This window comes from Dreissena polymorpha, chromosome 16, assembly GCF_020536995.1.
Source record: "Dreissena polymorpha isolate Duluth1 chromosome 16, UMN_Dpol_1.0, whole genome shotgun sequence".
Classification (NCBI taxonomy): Eukaryota; Metazoa; Mollusca; class Bivalvia; order Myida; family Dreissenidae; genus Dreissena; species Dreissena polymorpha.
In genome coordinates this window covers 10,972,575-10,989,386 of record NC_068370.1, presented here as the reverse complement: position 1 = coordinate 10,989,386, position 16,812 = coordinate 10,972,575, and the positions used below count along the sequence as shown (strand labels likewise).

At 34.2% G+C, this 16,812-nt stretch overlaps 2 protein-coding genes across 2 annotated transcripts; both read right to left on the bottom strand.

Moving 5' to 3' along the window:
* Nucleotides 1-13,939: 13,939 nt before the first annotated feature.
* LOC127862842 (neuronal acetylcholine receptor subunit beta-2-like) lies at nt 13,940-14,602 on the bottom strand. Its single transcript, XM_052402099.1, has one exon. It carries the CDS (start codon nt 14,600-14,602, stop codon nt 13,940-13,942), a length of 663 nt encoding a protein of 220 aa, XP_052258059.1.
* A 50-nt stretch (nt 14,603-14,652) lies between these two features.
* On the bottom strand, nt 14,653-15,012 carry LOC127862841 (neuronal acetylcholine receptor subunit alpha-7-like). Its single transcript, XM_052402098.1, has one exon. It carries the CDS (start codon nt 15,010-15,012, stop codon nt 14,653-14,655), a length of 360 nt encoding a protein of 119 aa, XP_052258058.1.
* Nucleotides 15,013-16,812: the final 1,800 nt, after the last annotated feature.

Below are 16,812 nucleotides of genomic sequence, written 5' to 3'. Positions count from 1 at the left end.
AATGCTCTTAAATTTATGTGAAAAACTATGGATTTAAACGTGTATTTCGAACTAAGTTTTGGATTTAAGTGAAAATAGTAGGATAATCTTCATGTCACCTAAGAAAAATAAAGAAAAAAACGTAAACAAAAGTGCAAAAAAGGCTAAAAAGAGAAAAACAATATCACCAATTGAGCCCGCCAAAATAAGCTCGGGATTATCGCACGAAAACACCGGCAAAACCGGTTCCGATGTAAGCGCTGCCTACAGTACATGTGACACAAACAATGTTAATAATGCAGCAAAACGTGTAAACTTAACCACAACACCGACCGCTTTCAATTTCGACAACTATTGTTTACAGGACGCTATTTGGAACATGAACTTCAATACAGGATCGCCACTCTATAACAATCAGTTCGGGGTTTCCTCTCCACCGATGAACCAGTTTGGAGGTTTCGGCCAACAATATCAAAGCACCACGAACCCCTCCATGAACCCCACTTTGAACCCCGCCATGAGCCTGATGAGCCCTCCTCCTTGGGCCACGGGATTGATAGAGGACATAAAAACAATCAAGCAACAGAACAACATTGTAGTATCAAAGATAGACAAAATTGAAGAATCCGTCTCTAAAATCACTCTTAAGGTAGAACAGTTAGAACTTCAAGTAAAATCTATGGAAAACAGCTGCAACTTTATAAATGGACAGTTCGAAGAAACTAAATTAAAACTTAACAAATCAGAAGAGCAGATCAAAATTTTCAACGAAAAAACCAACAAATTCGAAAATATCCTGCTGCACACTTATCAAACAAAATTAACCCAGATTGAGGACTCAAATGATAAATTGGAATTTCATAGTCTAAGAGAAAATCTACTATTTCATGGAATAAAAGAAACATCAAATCAAGAAAATTGCGAAGAAACCATTAAGACATTAATTCGAGATGTGCTACGGATTGAAAAGAACATCGAGCTCGATAGAGTACACCGTATAGGAAAAGCTTCACCCGGGAAAACACGACCCATCGTGGCAAAATTTCACCATTACTCTGACCGAGAACTCGTCCGAAAAGCCTCAATCGACAACAACAAAGATCTAAGGACGCTACACCAAGGAGTTGGAATTCAACAAACGAAGGCCACACTCGAAAAAAGACGATCCAAACAGCACATAGTTGACAGAGAACGCACAGCTGGAAGAATCACCAAATGGGCTGGATCCAGACTACTAGTAAAAGGACAGAACGGCACCTACCAAGAAATAAATAATTAGGACAATGGAAAGTTAAAAATCATTTCGTGGAATGTAAACGGACTTATACGAAAACTAAATGACATTGACTTTTTAGAATATATTAATCAATATGATATTATCTTATTAAGTGAAACTTGGACCAACAAAAATAGAGTGCAAAATTTAAACATACAAAACTTTGAAAGCAGACATATTTATGGACATAAATCTTATGGAGTTAAAAAAGGCCGACAAGCCGGAGGTATTTCTGTTTATTTTAAAACTGCTTTAAAAGATAAAATATCAATTGTAAAAGTAAATGATTATGGCATAATATGGTTAAAATTAGATAGCAAAATGTTAAATTTTGATAAAGATGTTTACATTTGTTGTACTTACATTCCACCACCTAGTTCAAAAGTCTTAAAAGATGTAGATTTTGATTTTTTCGAAGAAATTGAAAATAACATAGAACAATATTGCACCTTAGGATACACTTTTATCGTAGGAGATTTAAATTCAAGAACTGGCTTATTATCCGATATATTAGAACACGATAAACATTTAGATGATTATAACAACGTTAATACAAATTCAAGTGAACTAAATTTTGGACACATTCCGAAGCGAATGAATGAAGATCATATAATTGACTTTCAAGGCCGAGCTTTAATCTCCATGTGCAAATCAACCAACCATATCATAGCTAACGGTCGTATGCCCGGAGATAGAACAGGTAATTACACTTTCACCTCAACACGTGGTCTTAGCGTAACCGATTATTTACTAACACACCACGACACATTCCATCGGAATGTCATTCATGAATTTGAAATACTTGATTGGACTGAATTCTCGGATCATGCTGGGCTCTATTTTAGTTTTCTAACAGTAAATAATATTAACTTACAAAACAACAAAAAGGAAACAAAACAACAAGAATTAAAAATAATATTTGATAATGACAAATCACAAGAATTTAACTTGTTAATAGATGAAAATATACAAGTATTAAATACAATTTTTACTGAAACTAATGTTAATAATCAAATTAATATTCTTACACAATTTTTACACGAAAATAGCGTTCAGACATTTGGAAAAGTGTTTACGATTAATAACAATAAAAAGCCGCATCAAAAACCGCCAGAATGGTTTGATAATACTTGTAGAACTGCAAAATGCAATTTCCGTAACGCAAAAAACAACTTTAATAAGAATAAGTCCAACCCAAATAGACAACAATTTGTACATTACAGAACAAATTATAATGCAATTCGAAGAAAAGCAAAATATAGATACAAAATGAATGAAAGCACGAGGTTATATAACATTGCAAAAACACAACCAAGAACGTTTTGGAAAACACTCAAAAAATGCTATAAACCTAATAATAAAAATACAAATCAACCTAAAATTAACGAAATGTTCAATCATTTTAATGACTTAATCGGAAACGAACCAAGTGACAGTATAGATAATGAAATAAACGAATTTAAATACACCACGAACCGTAATTGAACAACTCGATTCACCAATTACAGAGTCGGAAATATATCAAGCAGTTTTCAAACAAAACAATGGCAAATCTAGTGGACCTGATGATATTTCAGCTGAAATAATTAAAACAACATACAATTCTATTAAACCGTACCTCAAAACCATATTCAATACAATATTTGATACTGCACAATATCCTGAAAGCTGGGGAGTGGGTTACATCACACCAATATTTAAAGGCGGAGATCCGAGCGATACCAAAAATTACCGTGGAATAACATTAAATAATATTTTATCAAAGATATATTCTCAGGTACTTTTAAACAGAATGACTAAATGGTGTGATGAAAACAAAATTATATCTGACTGTCAATTTGGTTACCAAAAGGGAAAGAGCACAGTCGACTGTATCTTTATACTGAACAGTATAATCAACAAAGTGTTAAACTCTGGTCAAAAATTATATTGCATTTTCATTGATTATGCTAAATGTTATGACAGTATAAATCGTTCACTACTATGGCAAAAGTTAATCACCGAACAAATAAGCACTAAAATGATTTCTGCACTCAAAGCGATGTATTCGTCGGTGAAATCAGCCGTCCGGTTAAACAATGAAATATCCGAATATATCAATTCATACTCTGGTGTTAAACAAGGAGACCCTTGCTCAAGCATCCTATTCATGATGTTCGTTAATGACATTATCGAAAATATTAATTCTAATATTGAAGGAATCATATCGATCGACGATATAAAATTCTTTTTATTATCGTATGCTGATGACCAAGTCCTATTTTCAACTTCACCCACATCAGCCCAACTAATGTTAAATGACATTGAAAACTATTGTAATACATACAAATTAAAAATAAACATAAGTAAAACAAAAGTTGTTATTTTTGAAAAAAGTAACCGACAAACAAGTTTCAACTTCACTTTATATGGTGAACCGTTGGAAATAGTCGCATCATTCAAATATCTTTGTGTAACTTTATTTAAAAACGGAAACTGGTATAAAACAATAAAATCAATATCAGAACACGGTAACAGAGCACTTCATCGCCTTTTTTCTGTTGTAAACCAATATGAATTCCCTACTAAAGAAAAATTAAACCTTTTTGATAAATTAGTAACCCCCGTTCTTCATTACTCTGCGGAAATCTGGGGACATGATTCAGGAAAAGAATTAGAAATTATACATACAACATTTTTAAGAAAAATCCTTTGTGTCAACAAATCAACAAATCTATCAGCACTGTATGGAGAATTAGGACGATACCCTTTATCAGTGATACGTAAATTACACATATTTAAATATTGGTTTAAATTAATATCATGTACAAATGATAATCCCATAAAAATAACATACTCATTCATGTTCAATGACGCAGAACAAAACATAACATACAACAATAGAAATTGGGCTTATCAAATCAAATCAATACTCGAGCAGCTAGGTTTAACTTATGTATGGAATGAACAAGAAACCCTGACAGAAAAATCTGAACAAACATACACTTATAATCTTATTAAACAACGATTATTTGATCACTATAAACAGCACTGGTACAGTGAAATCATTAATTCGTCAAGACTAAACACATACTGCCGCACGAAGAACACGTTTAATACCGAACCATACCTGGATATCATTACAACGAAGAAATTTAAAATAGCACTAACTCAATTCCGCCTATCATCACACAGATTAGAAATAGAACGAGGTCGATACCACAATATTGCACGTGATAACAGAAAATGTAAATTTTGTAATCTAAATGTTGTAGAAAGTGAATACCATTTCTTATTAATTTGTCCATTATACAAAGATATAAGAAAAAAATATTTAAAGTCATATTATCAAGCATGGCCAACATTAAATAAGTTTGATATGTTAATGGGAACACAAAATAAAAAAGAAATCATTAATCTTTCAAAATACATATATAATGCGAATTGTTTACGGAACAATTTAGAGACACATTAATTAATCTACGTAGACTAATTTTTTCTCTCAGAATTCGATGAGCACTGATACGTATCGATGTTAAAGTGAAAATAATTTCGCAAAATAATGTATTCTGTGTCACATGATTTTATTACCAACTGTCATTATCGATGTTAAAGGAACATATCTTATGTTATAAATCAGTAAAATATTTGTGTCACATGATTTTATTACCAACTGTCATTATCGATGTTAAAGGAACATATCTTATGTTATAAATCAGTAAAATATTTATGTCGTATCTTATGTTATAAATCAGTAAAATATTTGTGTCACATGATTTTATTACCAATTGTCATTATCGATGTTAAAGGAACATATCTTAGGTTATAAATCAGTAAAATATTTGTTAACTTCTTCCATTGCATAGTTTTCATAATTATTATCTTATTCTCATAATTATTATCATCCATGTCTTTACACGTGTATATTATACATTTGGCTAAAAAGCAATTTTATGCTTAAAAGCTAATAAATGTTGTTGTTGTTGTTGTTGTTGTTTTTATTTTTTCATTTTATATCATTTCAGGCAAGAGTTAGTAAACCTGTGAAGATGTAGTTGTGTTCGAAGTAGAAACACTATAGCGCATTGAATTAGTGATTTTATTTCAATATAACTATACTTTTCTGACATTTAACTTTTGTCTCTACTTTTTCGGACACCGAAAATGTTGGAATATTTTCCGTATCTAAATTTTCGGACAATAAAAAAATTAATTACTTTCAGGTGTAAGATAACTTAGAGTAATTACGGTAAGTAAATTTAGTATATCCCAAATTTTATAATTAACTAAAGCCACGACTCTCTACACAAAGTTTGTCTGACAACATCGATTTATATCAAAGTATTGCTTATATTGCTTACAAATAATGTAACACAATTACCGTTTTATGTTATTACGCGAAAATATGCTATATCAAACGTCGGCTTTTCCCATTATGCATTAATGGAATAAATAGATTACTAGTATAATTACAATTTTATAACAACGTGAAATAACCTGTTCACATGAAAATAACATAAAAATAACGTAAAAATAAATCGTGCCTTACTCGTAAACCCTGCTAAATGGTATCAGTTTTTTAAATCGAAGACACCCGTTAGTTTCTATTAAAGGCGCAGAACTAAAAAGCATAAATATGAAACGCAGAGGCTATGATTTATACCCAGACTCAGACGTAACATTTTTTAATTAAAACAAATCTGTCGGACAGCTTTGGCCATTTGAGTAGCCAATCAAAAATGAGTGATTGGTTGAACATATTTTACCTTGACATTTAGAGTAAATCTTGACAGGTAACGGCTTGCTTAAGACGCGAACAAAAAAGGTGCTAAATAGCTTTGTCAAATCGCTTTGTTAATTTTCTTTGAAGTACAAACTAATGAAAAAGTGGAATCACATAGTGAATATATAATCTACAGTTCTTGACACACATTATCTACGTTTATCAACTGTACATTAGACAATTAATTACAGTAATGGTGCTATATTGTTTAACAGGCATTAATTATCGTCTGTAACTGAGATTTCTGGCTAAGTAATGCTAGTTGATTATTAACCATCATATATTCATATTATTTATGGTTGACACTGTATAATGTGTATGCAATAAATTTTGGACTAGGACTTGTATTTTGAATTTGCAAAAAAGTAATTTCACAATGACTATTTCACATAGCACTACCACACATTTATATTGCAATAAATTCACGACCACATTGCTATAACTTCATATGAGTTTATAAGGCAACAATTATTCTGAGTTGCGCGAAAAAATCTTCACAATAACGATAGTATTATGACATTCAAATCAATATTTTAATTTTTAAATATCATCCGTATGTTTGTATTTAGCTTATTTGACTACGTTAATAGGTATTCTTAATTTGGCATTCAACATTTAATGAGGTGGATTTAATTCTTTCAAACATGGAAATAGTCTTGAACTTGAACTCGTCTTAAGTCAATTGTTTTCTATTATTTGTTTTATTAGTTATCATAAACTAATATTTAAATATTCATTTAAATTGTGATGTATATAAGAATAATACATGTAACTCTATTTTAAATAATAAAGAACACTATACTGTTTTAAATAAAGAAGCAAAAAAGTTTACAATTTTTGAGAACGAATTTTATCTTATGCCTTCATGTTTTAGTTTTTTCTAAAAAAAATTGTAAGTTATGTATATGGCGTTGATAGTTAAAATCAAGAAAGAAAGAAACGACAAATATTTTTTTTTAAAGATATTCGGCGTAAAACCTGACTTTGATACATAGATCTAAAATTTACATGTTTTAAATTTTTTAATTGAAAACAAATGTGTACGTAATGTTGTGTTGGTTTTTCACTAAATAATCGCATATCCACTACATGAAATGTTTGTTATGAAATGCCCGCTTATTAAAGCGCAAAATAGAGATCGCAGCTACACATTCTACTGCGTGAGATCACATCATAGATATGTGTCCTCATATGACTTAATATGATTTTTGTCATCGAAACATATGGTATGTTGATATTTGATGAAGACGCAGTTTTCGTTCCACACATTCATATAACACTGTTACATCCGCGTCATGCGAACATTTGTTTTATGGCATATGCGGCTAGCGTAGCGCAAGCCCCGTCGCGGACTTGCACTTCATGGGCTACGCTTTCCGCACTTGCGAAGTCTGTTCATGGGCTACGATTTCCTCTTTAAAAAGGCACGCAAGGTTTTGTGGTATTTCCAGGTTATCCTCCTCAGTATGCATATCCTGACAAGACTAAGCCGATGCGCAGGCTGCCCTGGAACTACGCTGGCAGCCTATTGCATAAGACACCTTTCCGCATGACGCGGGTCTTTACAAATCTCATTGCGTCTTGTAGATAGAACATCGAACCATGATACTTTCCGATTGAAAATTAAAGTCACACTGTCTTATTTATAACAAAATGGCAAATGTAGGTAGCTTATTCCGGCTTGCAGGAATTATTTAGAGACAGATTGACCGCTTACGTCACACATGTGTGGCTAGTTAATTTAACTATTTCCCTTTTATCATGGACACTATGTTTTTTCAGTGGGTTGTCTCGAAATACAATACAAATGGCATTAAAAGTTAGGTTTTAATTCACTTTTGTCCCTAAAATTTGTGTTATTTGATGTCTTGAAAGCAATACTGTGTTATCAACATAGGGCGGTTATTGACAGTACAATCCGTCTTTCACTGCCGATTTACTGACCCAGCACTAAGTCACATATCAACATACCACACAGCCATTAAAATCGTGACCCAATAAACCCTCATAAATATGGCTACCGGGTACGAAAATCAGTAAATCCTGATACTATTGACATGTTGTCGTCAATCAAAAGCGATATGAAAAAAACCATCTCCAACTCCAAGTTTGTTATGACACCACACATTCAAGTTCAAAAATGGACAATATAGTGTCTGTCATAAGTGACCCGAAAACTAACCACGGTCGTCTGATGCGTGATATTGTGATCCTAAAACATCGAGTTTATTTAATGCCATAAAATAAGATCACATCGAATATAAAAAAACGAAACAATAACCTTAGAATTAATGGTAAGTCTGCAGGCAGTAACATACAGTATGACTTGACTGAATAAAAATTAGGAATTTTACGAAACCAAACTTGTGTCACGGCCATCAAGCGGATACAATTAACCCCTTTCTGCCTAGCGTCTAGAAAAAAAGGCCTTGGCAAACAGCGTAGACGCATGATGCGGCGTCTCATCAGGGTCTGCGCTGTTTGCTCAAAGGAATTTTTGTAAGAAATATTCTAAATATAGAAATAAATATACTAGACATCCCTAATTTTGGAAATAAATTGATCCAATTTTGAAGGATGGGAGAGTCCACTAGGCATAAATGGGTTAACACACGACGAACACACAATAAATTCTCGTTATACAAGCGCATGTACAATAATTTTTCGATGTTCAAGAAATGTGAACTTATTTTCAACAGAGCTAAACATATTTAACAGCAAATTCACCATCCTCAGTGCCGAGAGATTTTCAGCCTGGGTTAAGCAACAGCGATTACTGAAAGTACTCTCTTCATATATGCTATTTGACAAGCTTTACATAAACAGTGGCATAGTCAAAATCCAGATTGACCTTGCATTCGTGAACTCAATTAGTTCTATATTATTCCACTGGGGTCTGATGAGGTCAAAGCGTAGTCCGTTTCTCTACGAAGTCGGGTATATTTTTTACTACGTGTCAATACACTACTTAATCAGGCGAGTTTCATCTTTTCTGGTATTTATGGATTAGAGAACGGAACATCCAGTAATGGTAGGTATTTATTTTCAATAACAAACAAATTACAAATGAGCGTAGGTGCAACCTTTACATTGATTTTGAGCTAAAATCGAAATATTTTGATTAGAAGTAATGCATAAGGTGTTTTTTTAAATAGCCAATTACAGTAACTTAACTTAAATGAAACTACATGTTACTTTGATACACTGTACATTTAACATTTTAAAGTACAACACAGGTTACGAACATATATTTAATAATTCAAATGCTTTGTTTCGAAGGAAATTAAAAGTCGCTTTATGTATAGGTTTCGCACAGAGTATGTATTGGTTGTCCAACGAAGTACAAATCTATTGTATAGGTTACTCAACGAAGTTTCTGTATCCATTTCAGAGTATAGCACATGCAGTTTGCAGTTAGTGCAGAGTGTCATTTCCCAGTTCTATCGCGTTATCGTACTATTGTCATCGTATTATCGCATTGTCGCCATCGCAATGTCGCCATCGTGTTGTCGCACTGTCGTCATCGTATTATCGCAGTGTCGCCATCGTGCTATCGCAATGTCGGATTGTCGCCATCGTACTATCGCACTGTCGCCATCGTACTGTCGGATTGTCGTCATCGTATTATCACACTTTCGCATTGTCGCCGTCGTACTATCGCACTGTCACCGTCGTATTGTCGCACTGTCGTCATCGCATTGTCGCCATCGTCCTATCGCGTTATCGTACTGTCGCCATCGTACTATCACACTATATCGTACTGTAGCAAAAAGTAGCTACGCTGATAGAGGCTAGCAATAAAATTCCTATGGAAAATAAAATTTAGATGATTCAGATAGCCAATTTCGTATACGAATTAACATTTTCAGTGCCTTCACGTAAGATATGTATCGCTACATGTACCAGAACATGCCCATACGACGTTGTTTTAGACGTATTCGGCGGAGAAAACGGTATTCCTTGACATGTGCGTGCTCAACAACAGTTGTTCTAGAAGTTGTCCGTGTACAACAGCCATGTGCGTGCTCAACAGCAATCGTTAAAACCAATCTAAACTCAACTTTACCTTGAAAATAACGCCATTAGCAATCGATGTATCCATTTTGTGTAAGTTACAATGCGTCCACATGCACAACTGGTACTTAAACAGTGCTAATTATTGTGAAAACAGTGATATTATTGTTAGTGCGTGTAAAACAGCAATTGACGGTTCAAGAAATCGCAAAATATTCCATGAGTAATCTCCACACCCCAACCAACCAGAGGGAAACGGTTGATACTCTATGAAACCGCTTGGAAATGCGCATAATATCACTTTAAATGAACGAAGCATGACATTTTAGTACTATTTTGGTTGAAGTGAACTGCAGTACGCGGATATGTATTTCTTTTCTGAATCGTGCACACGTGCATTTTACTGAACTAATTCTTGGAATTTCCAGAACTATTTTCAAAACAATTGTCTTCGCCCGTGGTTTGTTGCAGAATAACCAACTGTAGTTTTCCTTCTTTGTATATAAAAAACAAGTCACGTGCCGTGTTAGAATGGAAAATGACAATTAAGTACACAATCGGATTATAAAAACTTATTTGTATTCCATCAAAAACAAAAGATCAGACACACAGCATGCATCAATTAACAACTCACAGTTATGAGGAATACCCGACAAGACAGGGATTAGACGTTGACCACGATGTGTGGATGGCTAACGGATCGACATTTCGAATCAAATGATTGAACAAAATATTCGTTTGCTGATGTCGTGTAATATTTGATGAAATTAACTCACCAAGAGAAGTGGCACATGTTACGCAAACCAATTATTATCGCAATCATGCACAACATTTAAATCGGCAAACATTTGAAATTTTATTATAAATCGTATCAATGGACGACAAATAAACGAACAATTATAGTGTCTATTTTAAATCAAAAGAAGCCAGGATAAAGGGACTAGGATTTCAGATTCAAAGTTCAAAAATGTTAAGTATGTCGTTACCAACAAAATTTAAGTATTCATAGTTTATTTATCCATCAATTTTACCGAGTCTTCATTACATGGCAGTAAATTCTTTGTCAAAGGGCGCGCCAATTATTTTCCAATATTGTCTAATTTCATCGTTTTAATGTCTTGTTATTTTTGTATTAGAATAAACACTTAATTATGTGCTATTTATTGTCTTAAATAACTCAAACAAACTGTACAGTACAAAAGCAGTAATTACCCAACACCAATGATTATTTAATGCAACTAATCTCGGATAATCTAGTTGATTCCCCATAAAACTGAGAGTTTTGGGATTATATGAAGTTTCGAATACTAATTTATGATAATAATATACGCGCAAATATGTCTTTTAATAACTTCATCCCTGAAGGACTATTTTATATGAAATATATATAGTGGAGCTATCGTACTCACCCCGGCGTCGGCGTAAGCGCCTGCGTTAGCGCCTGCGTTAGCATGCAAATGCTAAAGTTTTCATACTACCCCAAATATTTTCATTTTGCCTTGACATATTGCTTTCATATTTTGCATACTAGTTTACGAACATCACCTCAACCTATAAACAAGAGCAGACAACTCTATCAAGCATTTTGTCATAATTATGGCCCCTTTTCCACTTACAATATGCAGCAAATGTTAAAGTTTGCGTACTACCCCAACTATTTTCAATGTCCCTTTACATATTGCATTCATATTTTGCATACTTGTTAACCATCATGTCCCCAACCTATAAACAAGAGCAGACAACTCTATCAAGCATTTTGTCATAATTATGGCCCCTTTTCCACTTACAATATGCAGCAAATGTTAAAACAAAGGCGTAATAACGCTAAAAAAGACGTAATAATGCTAAAAAAGGCGTTATAACGCCAAACTAAAAGGCGTACAATCGTTAAAAAAAGGCGTAAAAACGTTAAAAATGGCATTCTCACGCTAAAAAGGGCTAATCATGCCAAACTAAAAGGCGTAGAAACGCTAAAAAAGGTGTTATAACGCCAAACTAAAAGGCGTACAAACGCTTAATCAGGCGTTATAAATCAAACCAAAGGCGTACAGACGCCATTAAAGGCGTTATATAGCAGACTTAAAGGCGTACAAACGCTAAAAAGGCGTAATTACGCTAAAAATGGCGTACAAATGCTAAAAAAGGCGTTATACCGTCAATTTCAAAGGCGTACAAACGAACTTTTTGTTTTAATTCAAGTGATACTAATGTGCTTTCGTAGAAAACATACTAGTTCGTTGCAAATACATGCGCAATAAAGCTGTCTTTTGAGAGCTTTACTTTAAAGATTGAAAATATCTTAAACGTGTATGCAGTGAAGCGTAATATCTGAAATCGCGCTTTTATTTGCAATGTATATAAGTCGGTTTGATAGACAGCAAGCGCAGCTATGTTCTGTTGAAATTTTTAATCTGATTTGAGTTGGACGTACGACATGGGAGCATGGTTCGTCCGTGGAACGAACTCATTTACTGACACAATAGCCCAAAAGTGCTTTACACAAAACACCTATGTACATGCCATTGTTTACCATGAAGTTAAATATTAAATATCATGAGCCTCGTTCTGGTAACTGACATTATGCATGCGCGTAAAATGTCGTCCCTGATTAGCTTACGCAGTCTGCAAGGGCTAATAGGAAGGATACTTTCCTTATAAATGGAATTTATATTTTTAAGAAGGTCTTATCTGAACAATAAGCCTGTGTATGCGGATAGTTTTGCCCCTGATTAACCTGTATGGACTGCACGGGCTAATCTGAGACAACGCTTTACCCACATGCATTAAGCCCAGTTTTCCCAGAACGAGGCTTGTATTTTTATATTGTTTGTTATTGAATATCTTGGATATTGCATTTTTTTCTTTAACGGCAAATACTCGCTGACCTTTGCAGCTATTTCCAAAAAATGTTTTCAAAATAAATGATATTTATACTAAAAACAATTTTTTGGAAATTAAAAGGGTATCGTCACAACCATGTATCCATCATAGATATGGCGTATTGAAAAGTTCAGTGTAATCTGGTCGCCATTATAATCGACTTTTTAAAACTGCACAATTGTTTTGAAAAATAATAATTTGTAAACTATTTGTTCACCTGCTGTCACAATATAGGTATAATGTTTTATGCGACGTGCGAAAAAATAATAAAAATATGTTGTTTTCTTTTCTGTAAAGTTTACAAATTAAAGTTAATGTCAATGAAATAAATAAACCATTGGCACGGAATATGACTCGTATATAAATTTGAATCGTTTAACGGGGAGTGTTTTAAAGAAGGCATACCTTTTTGTACATATTTAGGTCTGTTAAATGTGTTGTTTGATCGACCCTTCGGCCTCCGATTACTTTATTGACAAAGTAATCGAAACAGTTCCGCGTAAATCGATAGAGAAAGAAAACAGCATACATTTCGCTTAACGTTTATTGTGTATGCAAGCCCTTGCGAGACTTTGTTACAGATCAAAATGAAACACGTGGTGCGATACACCTCATATGAACCCTGCAGCAACTAATATCATGGTCATGTATAAAAAACTATGGAAAGAAATGTTTCCAATTCATTCAAGTTAAAATAGTTAATACATAAATCTACATTGTTTCATTTAGAAATTTAATAAAAATAGTATTCCGACGAAAATAACAGCAACTACCATTGAGGTGCACCATAGCTAATCTCTAGCATTGGACCTCCTGTTGCGTAACAATTGCTATACATGTACATATTTCTAAACTAAACTTTAAAATATAAAAAGCAATATAGTGTCACCATTAAACATATCAATGTTGAAGTAAATTTGCTAGATTGAGCAACATAATTTAAAATTATATTTTACATATTATATTTAATTACATACCGACTTTAAAATGTCTGTGTCATTTAATAAAATGCGTTTACTGTTACACTTTCATAGGGTTACATTGTGGTAAATCATCAACATAAAGCAGAGCGTGTCAGTTAGTAAAATAAGAACGAAAAACACGAAGAATGCTTTATCCAAGGCAACGCTCACATCTGCCCACGTAATTTCCATGAATGCGCTATTCGTTTCGTCGTCGCGCGTTTCTACCCTCCGACGTTGTGTGATCTCTGGACGATCTGAAGACAAACCTCCGTAAATATATATTGGTCGGTCCATATTTACTCCACGAGTGTGTGTCATGTACGGCATTAAATTCATATCGTGGGAACCACTGTACTTCGCCTGTTCTGTCCTCTCAAACGTGTCATCATCGCTCCGATTAGTCTTGTACGAACTGCCTTGCGCTGTCCGCCGAGCACAACCGCAGCTAAGACACCTGGCAATTGCTCTCCACACGACCCCCGGCTGCTTGTCCCTTCTGTGGTACACGTGCAGACTGCATATGACGGCGAGCGTGATGGCGACGCTGATGACGAGCACTGACACCAGATAGTAGCTGAACAGCGACATCGGACTCGAGTTCTTCGGGAGGTTGTCTCCCACCAGTGTTAAGAAGACAGCAATTGATAGCAGCACCGTCAGACAGAAAGAGATTCGCTCTCCGCACTCAGTGGGTATCAAAAAGACCAGGATATTCAAAACAGACATGAATAGAAATGGAAGTATCACATTTACTATCACAAATTGCGGCTTTCTCTCTAACAGCGAGATTTCTCAATCTCGAACAGCACCATGTAATCGCCTAGTTGTGTTTTCACACCAGTACTTACGAGATCCCATGCGCCATTCCCAGAGAAGTGGTTCAACAACACTTCCCTTTTGGATGGGGAAAGCTTGATCTTACTGGGGTCGTAATTGGCCGGCATGAACTCAAAACTGCATGTCTGTTTATCCCATGGATAGAAAGTAACGTCGACATCACAAGATGAAGTAAACACGTTGCCAATATAATAAAAGCAACGTCCCAAGTCAGTAACACTCACTGCATGCCAATCCTCAGATATACGGTCTATTTTCTTGACACTGTTAGTAAGCATCATTTGCGGAGTCCAAATCATATTGACGTCAATATTGAGGCTTTTAATACCACCATTATCCTTGGGGTTCCAAATAAGTTGCTCATCGTACCATTCAAGTATTAGAATGGCCGTAAACGATATTTCTCGTCTACTTCGTTAAAATCTTGAATCGAGACGAGATCTAACCCAGTATATACAACAACTGGTTCCGATTGGTTTAACACAGGCCGGAACGTTTTGTCGTAATTCTGCATTAAGTTGGTTAACAAACGTTTAGCATCCGTGATCATCTGAGCGTGAAGTCCTCTGTATGACGTCATCAGTACCATCAGCGTAGTCGCAAGAGCGAAGCAGATTGGCACCATCGTTAGTCTGTAAAATGTCATTAAATTATCTAAATAAATTACACAATCCTCTTGGATAACGTTATGGGCATTTACATCGAAGTCACCAACAGTCATTAACAATTCGAACCATGCTACCAGGAACTCGTTGAGACTCTTCACGATGTATAAGACCACGAAAAATAGGTGCATGTATAATAACTTTTAAAATATTGTGATTTTATACCTATTGACGACTTGGCAAAAAGTTTTTTGCTAAAATAATCATTCTTGTGACTTAATTTTCGGATACGGGCGTTTTCGTCTATCATTATATGATAATAAATTAACAAAAGATTTAAGTACTGTATTCGCGTATATTGTAACACTTCGATCATGGATTTTTATAAACGAATTAAGGCCGTCTGATGGCAATGGACCAGCATTTAAATGATATCTTTCTATTAAGGAAGCAGTATCTTTCGTGTTTTTATTTTTTCATTTTATATCATTTCAGTAAAGAGTTAGTAAACCTGTGAAGATGTATTCGTTTTCGAAGTAGAAACACTAAAGCGCATTGAGTGATTTTATCTCAATATAACTATTTTTGGACATTTAACCATTGTCTCTACATTTTCGGACAGCGAAATTGTTCGAATATTTTTCGTATCTAAATTTTCGGACAAAAAAAAATTAATTACTTTCAGGTGTAAGAAAACCTAAAGTAATTACGGTAAATAAATTTAGTATATCCCAAATTTTATATAATTAACTAAAGCCACGACTCGCTACACTAAGTGTGTCGGACAACATCGAATTATATCAAAGTATTGCTTTTATTGCTTACAAATAATACAACACAATTACCGTTGTATGCTATTACGCGAAAATATGCTATGTCAAACGTCGGCTTTTCCCATTATGCATTTATGGAATAAATAGATTATAAATAGAATTTTCACAACAATGTGAAATTACCTGTTCACATAAAAATAACATGAAAACAACGTAAAAAAATAATCGTACCTTACTCGTAAACACTGCTAAATGGTATCAGATTTTAAAATCGATGACAAACAGTTAGTTTCTATCACAGGCGCAGAATTGAAAAGCATAAATATGAAACGCACAGGCTATGATTTATACCCAGATTCAGCCGTAACATTTTTTAATTGAAAAAAAAATGTCAGACAGCTTTGGCCATTTGAGTAGCCAATCAAAAATGAGTGATTGGTTAAGCATATTTTACCTTGACATTTAGTGAAAATCTTGACAGGTAACGGCTTGCTTAAGACGCAAACCAAAAAGGTGCTAAATAGCTTTGTCAAATCGCTTTGTTAATTTTCTTTGAAGTACAAACTAATGACAAGGTGAAATCACACAGTTCTTGACACCAGTAATCTACGTTTATCAACTGTACAACAGACAATTATTTACAGTCATGGTGCCCTATTGTTGTACAGGCATTAATTTTCTATCTATCTATCTATCTATCTATCTGTCTGTCTGTCTGTCT

Coding starts and splice junctions, on each gene's coding strand:
- LOC127862841 (XM_052402098.1), bottom strand. CDS start 15,012: ATGATTTGGACTCCGCAAATGATGCTTACTAACAGTGTCAAGAAAATA.
- LOC127862842 (XM_052402099.1), bottom strand. CDS start 14,602: ATGTCTGTTTTGAATATCCTGGTCTTTTTGATACCCACTGAGTGCGGA.